Raw genomic sequence first — 15,461 nt, forward strand, 5'->3', positions numbered from 1 at the left:
AAGCTACACTAGAAATATACACTGAAATATCCTTTAACTTTGCACTGACTACTTCAATAAAGACAGAACTTCCCAAAAGAACAGAAATTCAAGCCCTGGGAAACAGTATAAGGCTTCACAAGAACCTCCAGTGAAGGAGAAGCAAAGGGCGACTAGTCCGAGGTGAGACTTCCAAAAACTTAAAACATTATGGCCATACATTGAAAGACACAAATTCTAAGCCTCTCAAAATTTCACTGAAAACACTTATGTCTCTTAAAGAGACACTAAGCAGCCTAACTGGAAACACTGAGTTCCAAGTCCACCTTCTCTGTTCTTACTCATGTCGCACAACCGCTTCCTACGTGGGAGCTTCCACTCGTCTTGAGGAGACACGCATGGAAGACCACTGGCACTCACGGCACTTTCTCAGAGCTGTGCAGTAACTTGATTTCAGCAAGCAGAAGCCTATATAGCCATGAGGCATGGGTCCTACTGATTTAGGAGCTAGCTTTCTGTCATATGACTACTGAATCTTATGAAATGGATAGGTATACTAAAAATAATACAATTTTTAGCCAAATCATACTTCCTTTACTCCCAAATAAGCAGCGTCTCACTGTGTTAAGGAGAGGTATACAACAAATGAGGTACTCTCTTTATAAAATGGCAAAATCAAGTATTTATGTTTCTATCTGGAAGTGTACTTACGGTCTAGGTACAAATGAGACATGAAACACTTCTTCCCCTCTTCCAAGAAAAAAAATAATCTGTACTCTGTGTCACCTCCCCACTACCACCAGCAAACTGAGCAACAACCCACGTATAGTATTTCCTGTATCCCTGCTAGGAATTCCAGTTACTGCAAAACAGCATTTCCAGTACAATGTTTACATATGTGCACATCCACTTCAGGGAAAGTTATTAACTTGATTTTTGTATGATTTAAAACTATTTAAATCCAATAATCTGTCTTTCTGTCTCCTGTTCTTCTTGTGACTAGACTAATACCATGCATGACTTTGCCACAGGACTGTCTGTGCAAGAGACAGCTCCTTGATTTCTGATTCTGTCACTCCTCTTCCGTACCATCACTGGGGCAAATAAAACCCAGTGGTAAGACAGACCCATGCTCAAAATACAGACATTAGGTGATACCTGGAATCCACTGAAGTCACTGGCAGAAGTCCTATGGTCTTCAGAAGAACCAGAAAATCATACTTCGTACAGATGCAAACCTAGTAACCAAGTTACACCACCAGAGTAAGTAGCAAAGGGTAGGTGGGAATTTAAGCAACAGTTTTCTGATTTTAGATACTGATTCATTAAGTCTTCCCTCTAGCAACAGCTTAAAGGTAAACCCATATTTAAGTGTTTTCTTGAACCACTGCCTTAACAGGTATTCAAAGCAGATGTAGTGTAGTAGTTGGTGATAAACTAAACTTAAAATGAATCTAAGCAAAGGCTGCTCATGGCTGAAGCACAGAGATGTGATTCACCTCACATGTAGTCAGGGTCAGCTTCTGTGCTAGAAATCCTTTTGTGGATTCAAAGAGCTAGTTCAAAACCTTTCTCCTCAACACAATGTGACAGACCCCATACGGACCACCAGAAGGAACCAAAAAGTTGAACCAGCACCAGCAAGATGGCAAGAGCAGGGTCTAGGGAATGGTACAGCTACTAACCAACTATCCTACCTGTGGATTAGCAATGTGGAGCCACATCAGTGGAGGCTTGTTTGGCTGCTCTAGCCCTTTTAAGCTACTCTTCTCCACATTCATTATGTGTTACATTAACGATGCCATGTGGTTAGTTACCATCATTTCCACCAGCTGGGTGATGCTATGTTGTTTACTTCACAGAGAAATTTGTCCTGCTGAAATGTTGAACCTGAACCCAGGACAAATGTGTTATGTCTGAACTGAATATCAGGACTTGATTTTGTCTGATTAAATTTTTAAAACAACAGCTATGAGGGACCAGTTTTGTATTACCTACTGCTACAAGTTATGTCAGCTGTGGACCAGTAGATAAGCACCAGTAGAACTAAAAGGAGCTGACCAACCTCTACACTACAGTAGTACTCATAAATGAGCGCATGTTCTCTGAAAGCATATTCTACTCCTTTTTTTCACAAGCGAGAACAACAAAGTTTTGTCATATGCTGGATCTTTCCTGACCCACTAAACTAAAAATAAGCAAAAAAACCTCAAACCAAAAAAACCCCAAGAAAACCCTCGTATGGTGAAACTAGAACAGAAATGTAATGTTTTAGCCATGGTGCATGTATACAACAGGACAGGCAATGATACAGTACTTTAATCTGTATTGTCTATATAAAACATTTATTTTTAAGCTCTATAATGGTATTATAGAAATACATAGAATATTTTATAGAGTGTATTTTAGTGTACTCACTGTGAAAATAACACATTTATTAAGACAGGTATTCTTATGTCCAAACGTTTTAAATATATGCATTTCTTTGCCTTGCAGTATTATGTTACTTTGAAAAACAAAATATCAATATTTTATTCTTTGCTCCTCACCAGAATCTTCTCATTCAGATTTCCCTGGGTCATCTAGGGTACTCACTACTGTGAGATATTTTATAAAAACCACAAAAAGTACTTAGATTTGTAGATTTCCTATATTTGTTTGCATTCATGTCTAGTGCACATAGCTTGCCGTTCAATTCTCCAAGTGCCTTCTTCATAAGTACAATGACATATAGTGCATTCATCAGTTTTCACCTCCCGGCCTGCTGGAATGACAATGGTTTCTGCAAAGCAGTTCGGGCCTAAAAAAAGGAAAGAGTTTATTATGTGATACCCATAGCACAATGCAATCCAGCATAGTTCAGTTTTAGTCTTGAGCACGGGAAACCTAACACGGAGTGAGTAATGCTGGGCACATTAAACAAACGTGAGCAGGGGCACAAGGCATAAAAGCAGCAGAGACAGGAAGGACCCTGCCCTCCAATGTGGCTGGACATTTTCAGTACAGACTGTCCTGCCCTCCACAGGGGAACGTGCGATAAAGCTTTTCTGTGAAACGTGCAACTGTGACAGAGACCTGGGCACAAACTGACGACGCAAATGAATACAGATTTAAGCTAGAGAAAAAGCCAGTTACTGATAATGCAACAGTGCTACTGTAGACTACTAGAGAGCTGATACTAGAAATGTTATTACTTTTTTTCCATTGGAAACAAGCATTGTATTTTGTATAGTAATCAAAGTATCAGTTTATTTTCTGTTTCATGAGAAAATAGTCCTTTTCTGGTAGAATGGAATAGCTCCAGCCTCTTCTGAATGAAGACACTTTTCATGTATAAAATGAAATATTCCATTTTATGTAAGTCAGCAAGTCTACAAACACCCCTATTCACAGTACACCAAAATAACTTCATTTCCAAGGATGAGGCAGGAGAACAACCCACTAGCACAATATTCACAAGACAAATCTGGTTCTTTCAAAAGGTGACATCCTCACATCTCTCTGCTGCAGAAGGCTACGAATGCTGTATTATCTACAGTTCTGTTAAAAAAGAAGTCTGTTTCTGCATTGAAAATCCACACACACTTGTAAAGCAGCACTAAACCCTACCAGTCATCTCCTACCTATAAACTGTCATGTCCTAAGGGGGAACTCGGCCCTTCTATTTACTAAGCACACAAACCAGCTGCTCAAGCAGAGCCTGGCCACTCAACAGCACTTTGGTACCACTGTCCAATGTGCAGTAGGGGCCAGCATACATTGATCTGATACAGCTCAAAATCTTGAAAGAATATGGATGTGCAAACCACTTACTGACTGCCAACCTGTTTACCACACAAGTAAATAAATCACAGATGAGGCTCAGTCTTCCATTGCCAGGGGTCTACTCTAAGACCTAAGCCAAACAGTATGGCTTCTTCTTCTAAAGAAATGTATTTATTTTTTTAAGTGCTTCCTCTGAAAACCAAAGGTAGGGGCACGCTGCACATTTTAAAGCACAAATCAAATAGTTCACAAGCCAGTTTTGATAGTTATCTCTTTGGATCAGGTTATGTGTTTGTGTACTGACACAGCAGCTTGAGAATAAGATGCCAAATTGACAGTAAGGAAGGCCTTTCCTCACTGAAGAATTACCCTCTAGAAGAGACCTGCAAGACTTGCAGAAATTTGCTTCAGCAAGTCATACCCATTAATCCTCTGAATATTTAAGCCAGTATTTTGTTTTAGGACTGACTGTTGACAAGTATCTCTAACATGTGGCTTCTTCCATAGTTTTGGGTGGCTTCTTGCCCATTCAAGGCTTTGGATGCAGAACGGATAGCAAAATACAGCGTATCTCATGTAAAATTACCCGCCTTACTAACCTAATGTTACTGTGATACTTTTGTGTTTGCAGCCCCCTCAGTCTGTCCATGCAAAGGATCACTGGGCTGCACAACACAGGAAGGAGGACTTCAAGGTGGAAGACATGCTCCTGCATCCCACTGCACACTGGGAGGTGCCCTAGCTTTCAACTGATGATGAAGAAGCATTATTAACTATGCTGTCCTCGGTGGGACTTTAAAAGAATTGAACTCTAATATATATAATTCTGTTTCAGTTAAATACAGTATTCTTCTTGCACCTAATAAACTTTCATCCCAAGAGGGCTTCACCTGCACATTAGGTAAAGATACCTGAATGTTCTGCCTGCTGGCCTGTAACAGCCCCATGATTTACAAAGCTATATGATATAGAGAGTTGAAATATTAAAAGCATTTCCATGGAGAATCTGTATGAAACCTCCAAGACCACTTGAAATTTAAACACTGTGTAAAAGGCACAAGAGGAGCAAAAGTGATGTCAATCCCCTGTGCAGGATTTATTTCATTCTGGTAAAGTAAATGTTACAGGCTATACTTCATTATAAAAACCAACCAGGGAATGAAGTAAAAACAGTGCAACACACATAATATAATTCACTAGGATTCAGAATGTAAATGCCTCCATTCACAATTAGCAGCGCCTTAATGCCACGCGTGATGAGTCCTTCTTACATCAGAAAGTTATTAAATGTGAAGATACAAGTTTGCCCTAAATCGTTAAACTATTTAATATGGGGGAAAGTCATTGCTTTGGTAAATCTACAGAAGAGCAATAACCATCTACTTGAGAAAGGGACCCTACAAAAATAAATGACAGCAACAAATATTTTTTAGTATCATGCAACTTTTCTATAGAAAATTGCCTATTTTCTTGTTATGCATTTGCACCCATCATTACTGTAACTGCAAATCCTACATAGTACTTAGACTGGCAATAGTCAACTGGCATCCTTGCCTCATCTTTTTCTTTGCAATATCATGTGCGCGCAATATTGTGCTTAATGTTACAGAAAAGGTCATAAATGAAAAGGCTGAACTGACTGTATTACTGCAACCCCATGCACATAAATGTCAGTACAATACAGTGTCCAAACATGGGAAAATAATTCCACAGCTCTCCTTTTATCATTTTTCCAAATCCTCAGACTCCTTCTAGGGAAAAATCCCCAAGCTTCACCCCAAACCTCATTCAATTTTGAAGCTGTATGAGCTAGTCCTGGCTCTTGGTGTCTTGTGGCTCCCTTACCACCAAGCAGGCAACGCTCATCCCTTTCCTATTCCTCTGAGGAGCAGTCACAGAAACCAGACTTAGACGGCTGGAATGGTCAGAGGCGACCAGCTTGCAGTGATGGGGGATACGTGGGGCGGCAGCAGTGGGACCCTTGCTGCGGGGCTGCCCTGGCTGCAGCTGCACCTCCAGCTTCCCCAGCCCCTGCCAGTCAGATGGACGGTGCTGATGAAGCAGCTAATGATCCGATTCTCCGTCTGCCTAAAAGGACAGTGGGGAAACAAAGAAATCAAAGATTTTAAGCAGACAGTGGGGCGAGGAAGCAGCGTGGGCACACAGAGGCTGGTGTTAGACTCAAGACTCAAGCCATTTCCTCACTCTCCCTTAGCAGAGGGAGGCAGAAGCGCATGTCTCCTCCACATTCAGAGTGGATATGCTGCCCTGAAGGCATGGCATTTGCTGAAACTACTGCTTTACTTAAAACTGGGCAGTTTATATTGATTTAGCAAGATTTTCAGCTTCCCATCACAAAGGGCGAGACATTTTTGAGTTTTTAAGAAGTCTGCAAAATTACCTCACTTAGCACATGAGAAGCATTTCCAAGTAAATTGGGGCTGTTCCAACTCCAAAGCAGCAGTGGGCTTTCTGACTAGATGTTGCTGTTGCAGGAGCAGTGAATCTCTTCTCCTTGGTCTACAAAGCAGGCTGCCTGCTTTCTGAGCTCCTGCTTGGTGACACCACTACTCTGCCTGACTTCAGCAGCCAGCACTCGTTCAGTGCAGCAGTGGCTTGTTTGAGCTTGTTTGATCTGCAGTATAAACCTCCTGGGCCCCATCCCCAACCGTATACACTTAGATAGCTCTAAGGAAGTCAGCGGTGCTGCACATCTTCACAGTGGATGAAAATCTGGCCATATCACTCTTAAATCTGGCAGAAAATTCAATATGACATACTGTACCAATTCCGAGTGCAGCCTGAAATCTACCATGACATCATTTGTTTTCCTAAAGTATATGCTAGCACTGTCAGACTCCGCTTGAGCCATATCATGCTGGTATCAGCAGAGATTTCTTTCCTAGGGCTAAGGCACAGTTCCTGCCGTCTCAGCGATGTCTTGAAGCAGCGAGTTCAGTGCAAATCCTCAGTTCTCACACTGAGCACCAGATTGTCATGCAGCTCCCAGCTTCCCCACATCCGAAACAGTGAATCCCAGCTTCCAAAAGCAACGTTTATACTGGGATCTAAGGAACTAGGAAGGCATATGTATTGGGTTTGCATGGCAAGGTTTTGGTAGCGGGGGGGCTACAGGGGTGGCTTCTGTGAGAAGCTGCTAGAAGCTTGCCCTATGTCCGATGGAGCCAATGCCAGCCGGCTCCAAGATGGACCTGCTGCTGGCCAAGGCCGAGTGTGGAATGATAGCTGGAGGTGACTTACCGGTATGACACCCCTTCCCCAAGGCAAGGTGAACCTCCAGGGTGGAACGCAGTGCACACGTAAAGAATCGGTTCTGTGGTAGCTCCCTAAGCAACGTGACCTGCAACTTTAGACGTCAGCAACACCAGGGGAGCTTGGTATGCTGACTCTGAAAAGGAACACAGAGGGTGGAGCGGAGCCGAGACCTCGTGGCCAGGCTCTGTGATCGCAGGGATAGGGAACCGGAACGATCGGAACGAGAACGCTTGCTCCCTGCATTGAATCCACTGAAGCAAGGAGGTAACACAATGGGGGTTCTGTTGAGCTAATGCCCTACTTCTGGTTTCTATCACACGTGCCCAGTTCTGGGGTACTCACACGCAACAGCAGGTCCTTTGGGTGAACTTTGCTCATTATAATACCAAAACACACCTCCATTCCAAAAGTTACCCACCTCCAAGGTGCAACCACTCCCCCATGGTGCATGCGCTCTGAATTTTCTCTAGCATATACCTTTAAAAGCAAAGCAAGAGAACTTTATACCAATCAAAGGAAAGGTATGTGTGACTAGAGTCACTCAAGCTCCACCTAAAAATAAGAAAATAGTATAAAAGTGCTTAAGAGAGGAGGACTGTTAGGGAAGATACCATCATAGACAACTCAGGAGGACATCACTGACTTCTGGGATCAGTCGATGGGCTGAACCTCTCTTCCCTCCTAAAGGGACGCCTACTGGGTGAGATTTGAACGCTCAGTTATACCGAGTGCTTCCCCCGGAAACTTAGAAATCTCTGTAGAGTTTTTCCATAATTTAGTGTGCTTGTAGTCGACTGTATTATTATTTGCACATGCTTTGCAGACAGTGTATTTATCACCAGCAATCCAAAAGAACACGTATTGTTGCTCTAATAAACTGCGCTGCTCATTAATCTAGTCATGATAGTTCATTAACGCAACCAAACTCCTTAAGTCTGGTAATTCTCGTGCGTTGAACATGGCTAAGCCAAGAGTGCGGTACACTATTAAGTGCATCCATCATTGTGATAGTTACACAACCGGACTTAAGAGCGTTGAATTGGACATCACTCAGAAATTAAACCTAGCTGCCCCAGATCCTCTGACATCTGAGGATAAGCTGGAATGCAAGGGGTTTTATTTTCTGCTGAATTCCTTTACCCTTTAACACAACAGTGAGTCCATTGATGGTGGTAGCGCCTCCGGGATAACAGATTTAAGAAGGGGAAAAAGTTGCTGTGCAAAAAACCCCAAACCTGCAGTCACACAGAGGAGTGAGAATATGTGGGAGAAAGAACCCTGCAGACCCCCAGGTCAGTGCAGAAGGAGGGGAGGAGATGCTCCAGGCGCTGGAGCAGAGATTCCCCTGCAGCCCATGGGGAAGACCACGGTGAGGCAGGCTGTCCCCCTGCAGCCCAGGGAGGTCCATGGGGGACCAGATCTCCACCTGCAGCCCGGGGAGAGAGGACCCCACGCTGGAGCAGGGGGATGCCCGAAGGAGGCTGTGACCCCATGGGAAGCCACGCTGGAGCAGGCTCCCAGCAGGACCTGTGGCCCTGTGGAGAGAGGAGCCCACGCTTGAGCAGGTTTTGTGGCAGGACTTGTGACCCCGCAGGGGACCCACGCTGGAGCGATCTGTGCCTGAAGGACTGCAGCCCAGGGAAGGGACCCATGCTGGAGCAGTGTGTGAAGAACTGCAGCCTGTGGGAAGGACCCATGTTGGAGAAGTTTGTGAAGGACTGCAGCTCATGGTGGTTAATTCATTGAGAGTTTATAATGGGATCCTCACCTCTTAAATGCTTAAAAACTAAAAAAGTTTAAAAATATTATTGGGGTAAATGCTGCTACTGAGATTTTTTTCAAAGTCCTTATGCTGGTCCTGTGAAAAGCTTCCAATGACATGTTATGCTTCAGTGTTGACAAATGCAACAATCTAATTAAAATGCAAATTTTGTTATCTTGGAAGAAAACAGCCAATACCAATTATCAGCAGAGAATGCCCAAGCCACTCACCTACAGAAGCAATAGCACCTGTAACCTTGACAGCCTCACAAGAGGCTCTCTGAAGCTTCTCCTCCTCTCCTTCCACAAAACCACAGCTGTATGCTACAGAGCTATGCCTATTTCCTCTGCAGCCTGCCCCTGCTTTTGCATGGGCACGTGTTTCGATCAGTTAAAAAAATACAAGATACAGCAATTTGGTAAAATGTGTTTTAATCAACTGTTTTCATCGTGTGTTGAAACAAATTATGGACAAAGAAATCTGTTCAACTGCAAGTTAATGTGTTTGCCTGGAGAATAAGTCACGGCAAATTTTCGCCAATTAGAACTACAGTGACAACCTCTATAATGTAACACTTTGATGTAAGACTGCTTTGGGCTCTGGTTTGTACTAAACTCCCTAATAGCTACCCTTTTAATAGCTCCTTGCAGCAGTCAAACAGGTCACTTCCAAGGTATCTGACAGCAGTCCCATCTACCCCAACAGTTTTATGGCATTCATCATTGTGGTATTAGAACACTTTGTAAATGACATAATCTCAACATTTAGCTTAGCCCCGATTTTATTTCCCCCCCCACCCCCAAATTTCATGGAGAGATTTCCAACAGTTACAACATGAAAAGACAGATCCTACCCTTCATCCTGAAGTCTTGAGAACCATGACATTATACAAGAAACAGCTGTGCTGCGTGAGATCAGAGGTCCCCCTGCACCTGCAGCAGGCAAAAGGAGATGTATGGGGAAGTATATGGGGGCAGAGCAAACACACGTACCCAGCTTCCAGCACTTTCTGAACCAGAGACTTTGTAAATGGCTCCTGTGTGCTGAGTTAATGGATGGAGTTAATAGATTTATGATTAACCTCTCCAACACCCTGCTGAACCCATATAAACAGCACTTCGTGGCAAGGAAGTCCACAGCTCTTGCACACAGGGTAGAACGGTTTTCTGTTATTGTCTGACACTTTCCACCCACTACCTAAACTTGGTATCCCCAAATCCTCATAGTGGAAGAGGCAGTAACAACCACACACCCTTTGCCATGCCATTCATGAGCTTACAGACCTGTATCATGCTTCCCTTCCCTCCCACCACCTCACCTGCTGCCTGAGGAGGCAGGTTCTGCATCCCCACCATCCCTGCTGACCTCCCCAGACCTCTCCCAGTTCTGCTACCGCCTTTTTGGGCTGTGAGGACTGGACCTGTGCACCACATGCGAGTTGTAGAAACACCATGGACTTGTACAGTAGCACAATGATATTCCCTGTTTTGTTTCCCATTTCCCTCCTACTTCCTGACATTTGCCTTTCTGTTGTGACCACTGATGAAAAAGTTGAAGCTGACATTTTCATGACACTATGAATTCTATACCAGATAGAAATCTTATAGAAAAAAACGTTTCACTACACTCAAGTCAAATCTGCTGCTGCCCTTCTGCGTTACAGAAAAGTTTCACTTTCCAGCAATGCTACTTGACAGTCTTCCATGTACAGCAAGAGTGTTCCTGTTGTTCAGTGATTTTAGGAACATGCCAGGAAAAGCGAAGCCTTCCCTCCCACCTTTCAGATCTTTCTTCTTTCTGACATTTCAAGACTTCCTCCAGGATCTATTGCAGATGCTAGAGAGACTAGTGAAACACTGAGCTGGAAGAAGAGATGTCGATAGATAGAAGGGATGGATAAAGGGTGGCTGCACCTGCCTCCCAGCACACTGGGACACAAAGTCCCTTACACACCGGCTGAGATATTTGAGACAGGTTTCGAAACGTGATAACGCAGCATGTAAAGACAAAATAAGGCTGCTCTGCCACATAGCACCGCAACAGCAAGATTTTTGAGATGCAGGCATTACCTCCCTCATCCCTCTCAAATCTAATCACTTCCTTCAGAGATGCTATTGGTGCCTACTTTGTGCCCTTCCAATCTCTAATCTCTTCTAAAGGGTCTGTATCTCCCTGATTTGATTTTGTTTCCCTCTCATGCGGATATATATAAAATACGTCTATCTCCTGCGAAACGTCAGCTCAGAAGATAAAGCACAAAAAGCAGCTGGCAAAAGTAGTCTGTGACTAGGATTACAGCAGACTCTCATTCTCTCAGAAAAATAAGTTCATCACCCCTGCTGCTGTCACGATTCTGACTGCTCCCAATCCAGTGCAACCTTTTACTCGCCTCAGTACCTTTGGATGCTACTGAACCGAGTCCAAAAGAGAGTTTTCAATTACAGAAGAAAGATTCAGGTAGACCCAATTTTAAGAGCAATTTGGGACCCTGAAGAACCATGTACTATTTCTGTGGTTTATCAATGCCTTAAGATACTGACAGCTAGAGAACGATGGCAAATATCCTAACAGACTTCCAGTAAATGTGTATATGTATGACAGGGAGAAGAGAAATAAAGGTATTCATCCATTTTGTGATTTTACCTAGCTGCTACGGGAAGCAACAAAAAGGCAGCGTGTGCAATGTGCTACCTTTCATGAAAGCAGTGTTTTGGTCATGCTAGATAGAGCCTTGGTGCGTTTAAGAATAATAATACCCCTCGCTCTGTTAGGGTCATGTTTTGTTAGATGCACAAGGAACTGACAGATTGGAAGAAAATCTGCCAAGGGCAAAACAATTAAAAATAACACTTTGCCACCTAATTTAGAAGGATGGGTACAGCAGCATCTGCTGTGAGTGGACAGACAGAAGAAAGCTCAGTGGAGTTCTCCTGTAACTAAATGGGGTGATCATGTCCCCAGTGGCACTGCTGTGACAAAGTGGGTATCATAGCTCCGGCACTTGCTGTAGTCTTAAGTGTGCCTGTGCGTGTGCGCATGTGTGTGTGCACGTGCTTTAATCCAGAAGATAAAACAAGCTATAATTTCACTTAGATTTGGGTTTTAATATTCTGCTTATGAGACTCACAAGCCCTGTTTATGATTAAGTTCTGTTGTATCACTTTTTCATTTATCATGTGTGGCAGCACTATTGATTAACGTTTTCTTCCGGGCCCAGTCTTAGAAATTGGAGGAGTGTCCAAAAATCCCACAGAACACAAAACAAAGCCATCACGGCCACTGGACTGATCCTTTCCACCACTGCTTCTTCCCAAATCTGATTCTCCATTGCCTTGCACTTTGCAGTGACATTAGCATCCCTGGAATGACAATGCCAAATGCTACCTAAACCACGGCTGCACAGTTACTTTTGTGCACACAGAAACTGCTTGCAGCAAGGGAACAGTTCATAATCCTGCCGCTGCTGCTGTCTGTCCCCTTGGATTGTCATGTCTATTCAGAGAGCTGAATTTCAGATATCTGCTTTTTGTCTAGTGAACAAAAAGAAGCACAGGAACATCGAACACTACACAATCCAATACCACATGAGCCAAACAGAAAGCCTCAGAGCATAAAAGGGCCCAATTAAATAGGAGGCTCGAGTGCCATAAAAATACACTACATCAAACAACTTCCTTTATCAGACAAAATATAGAAAGACTTGAATAGTCTACTTAAAATGATTTTCAAAAGTCCTACAACTTGTAAAGGGATATTGTGTTCCACCCAGAAACGGCACCAATTAGACATGAGCTGAACATTGTGTGTATCTTACAGAAAATTATATCAACACTTAGAAGCCAGCAAGCTGTGCATCAATTTTATGCTCAGCTTTCTTGCAGCTCAGTCACCACCCAGATGATTAGGAAATGAGAGACGCTGGGCTTGAATGCGTCGGGAAAACTCACGTCAGATGTCTCGGACAGCAGAAACACTCGGGCGGCTGGTGCTGCTCACCTGCAGCCCAGCTCACCACTGGCCCTGCCTGCTGGGACCAGGTTTTCACCTATGTTATGCTTGCAGAAAGCTGCCTGCCTACAGTCCCACAGCTCTCAGCTCCCCCCAGCACCAGCCAGGTCTGACGGTGAACCAGCCTGGGCTAAAGCCAGCCTGGAAGAGAGGAGGGTGGCTTCGGTTCAGGACATGCCCTGCAGAGCAGCGTCCTGCAGAGATCCTCGCGGCAGAGCGGGAGCCGGCAGCTGCATGGGAGCAGGGGTACGCAGCAAAAGCATCAGCTACTTGATTGGAAACTGTTTCTGAAGCCCAGAGAGAGCGGTCATGTCTAAGAAAACAAACCGATGCATCACTAGATTTTCCCTCTCTCCCAGAAACTGCAGAAGCATTGCCAGGCACCGTGGGGACAGACGGACTGACAACGGTGGTGCGACGTTGTGTGGGCTGCAGTGGGGTGAGCTGCTGCCTGCCCCAGCACTTGTAGTATGGGGGCTTAAAAGCTCTGCTGCTGAGGTTAACGGGGCCAATCCTTCCCTTCCTTAAGCTGTTTATTCATCCCAGTGACCCTGCTGGGCTTGATGGGGTTCCTGGGGCCTGGTGAAAGACCTGCTCAGCACTAAGGCATCTTCTTCGCATTGGGAAACATCAGCTTACTCTTCAGACTAAGCAAGCCGTGTGAAATGCCTTTGTTGAAAGATCCTCAACAAGTTATCCCAAAAACTATTATGCAAATTTAAATAGACTCTGCACTTCCAAAAGCACGCGCTACAGGCCAGTAATTTAATGCATCAGAGACCTGCTGCAAACACTGGAACTAAAAGCACTTTTTAATTAGCCAAAACACCGCAGCATTGGTGGGCTGTAGCCTCTATCAGGCAGGTTAGTTAGGTCACTAAGAAGTGTACAGTAACTCAGGCAGTAATGCACAGGGTTGTATGTGTCCTGAAACACATCCTAAATGCAGGATGCTAATGAAGGAAGAGATTTTGAGAATTATTATGGAAAAAGCCCTAAAGACTTCAACTAAATTGAAAGCTAAAGTGGTACCAAAGCACAGTATAATGCTGCTTTGGCAATGAAGTGCAATCTAAATCAGTATGTTTTTCCAGTCACTATAAAACACTGGTTAGCATGAATACGGTACACAAGCATGGCCAGTAGCTACTTACTGCTACAAGGAATTATTCAATCAAACCAACAAAACATTATCAGTCAAGCATCAGCCATTTTTTTCACCCCATTCTAGAATAAATACACTGAATACTGTTAAATCAAGGGTTATCTTTCTTACTGAGAACAATTTATATCAAAATACTGAATGTAGAGTCATTCAATTCCAGCAAGACTGTCACATCAGTGACAATTCTTTCAATTATATAGTCCCCTTGCAAAATTAGGTGTTTTATAAGGGTTTGGTTTGGCTTTTTTCTTGTCATTTTGGGGTTTGTCATCATAACAGATGCTTTGGGGTTTTTTCTTTTAGTTATGACCTTAGGGGCTTGCCTACACAGGCAGATTTCTAGCCCCTCATCCAAGTTCACTAGAGTTGGTTTGCTCTGGTTGCAGTTGTACAGATGTACCTAACATGTCTCTCTCTAGGTAATCTGCTGAAGTGATACACACTAACCTTACTCATACAGACAAGCTGTGAGCAACATTGTCAGCTGCAGGAAAAGGGAACAGAAGTTGAGACTCTTAAAGGGAATAAAGTTTGTGCAATAACAAGTAAGTGGTCTGTCACTTCTGAACTGCTCAGCTTCGTACTCAGAGACTTAGGTCCTGTGGCAGTTTCTGGACTGTATCTGCAATGTTGTGCTCATTTTATCCATTTCCTTTGAGTTACATGACAAAAGGTAAGAACCCAGCAGAGACCAATCCCAGTGCAACTGTTACTTAAAACATAAACAGTTCCACAAAGGACTTTCTTTAATATATACTGAAGACTGACCACCTTCTCTCCCCCTTCTATCTTTCTTATCTAAAATGTTTCCAAAAATCTGCCTCCTAAAAATAGATAAATAGTACCCTTTATTACAGGGACAGAAGTGACAGGGATCCATGCTGAAAAATGAATTGTAATTGTCGACATGTCATACATCCCTTTAAAATATAATGAATTCTAACAACATCCTTTGCCATGCATTGTTAGCTTCATTGACTGAAATAAAAAGCTGTACTTCTAAAAAACAGGTGTAGTGCATGGAAATCAGAATGGAAACCAAAGAACTTCTTTACTCACCAGTCCTAATGAATTACTACTATCTTTAGGTGTGAAAATTTACAAAATACACAGTTGTAATTGCTGGTTGCTTTAACATGATGCTAATATTATGTGAATATATCTGTAAATAACAGAGATGTTAAGTTTCCCTAAGAAAAATTATTTATCAACTTTAAGATGCACCTAAGTTATGCCGCAACTGAGAAAAATCACAGTATTTTTATGAGCAAAAGACAGTTTATGCTTTGTCCTCCGTGCTGCTGAATCAATAATTCTACCTTTTCTTCCCCTTTAATGATTGTCCCCTCATGGTTATGAAACACAGCACTGAGAGAGCTTGCTTTGGAAAGACTGTATTTTGTACCCGTTCAGGAAGCCTAAGAGAAAATATCAGAAAACCGTTGCTGTGAGAGGACACCCTTCCTGCCCCTGGTACCCTGAGCAGCTCTGCTCCCATGGCCGGCC

General features: G+C 43.3%; 1 protein-coding gene across 1 annotated transcript in view; it reads right to left on the reverse strand.

The window, feature by feature from the left end:
* Nucleotides 1–2,288: 2,288 nt before the first annotated feature.
* VWC2 (von Willebrand factor C domain containing 2) overlaps nucleotides 2,289–15,461 on the reverse strand; it is a 54,025-nt gene continuing 40,852 nt past the window's right edge. The window contains exon 4 of the mRNA XM_010574060.1: nucleotides 2,289–2,779. Within this exon, the coding sequence (XP_010572362.1) occupies nucleotides 2,628–2,779 (152 nt within the window). The 3' untranslated portion in view covers nucleotides 2,289–2,627. The remainder of the gene's footprint in view (nucleotides 2,780–15,461) is intronic.

This window comes from Haliaeetus leucocephalus, unplaced genomic scaffold (genome assembly GCF_000737465.1).
Source record: "Haliaeetus leucocephalus isolate CR32 unplaced genomic scaffold, Haliaeetus_leucocephalus-4.0 Scaffold3, whole genome shotgun sequence".
Taxonomy (NCBI): Eukaryota; Metazoa; Chordata; class Aves; order Accipitriformes; family Accipitridae; genus Haliaeetus; species Haliaeetus leucocephalus.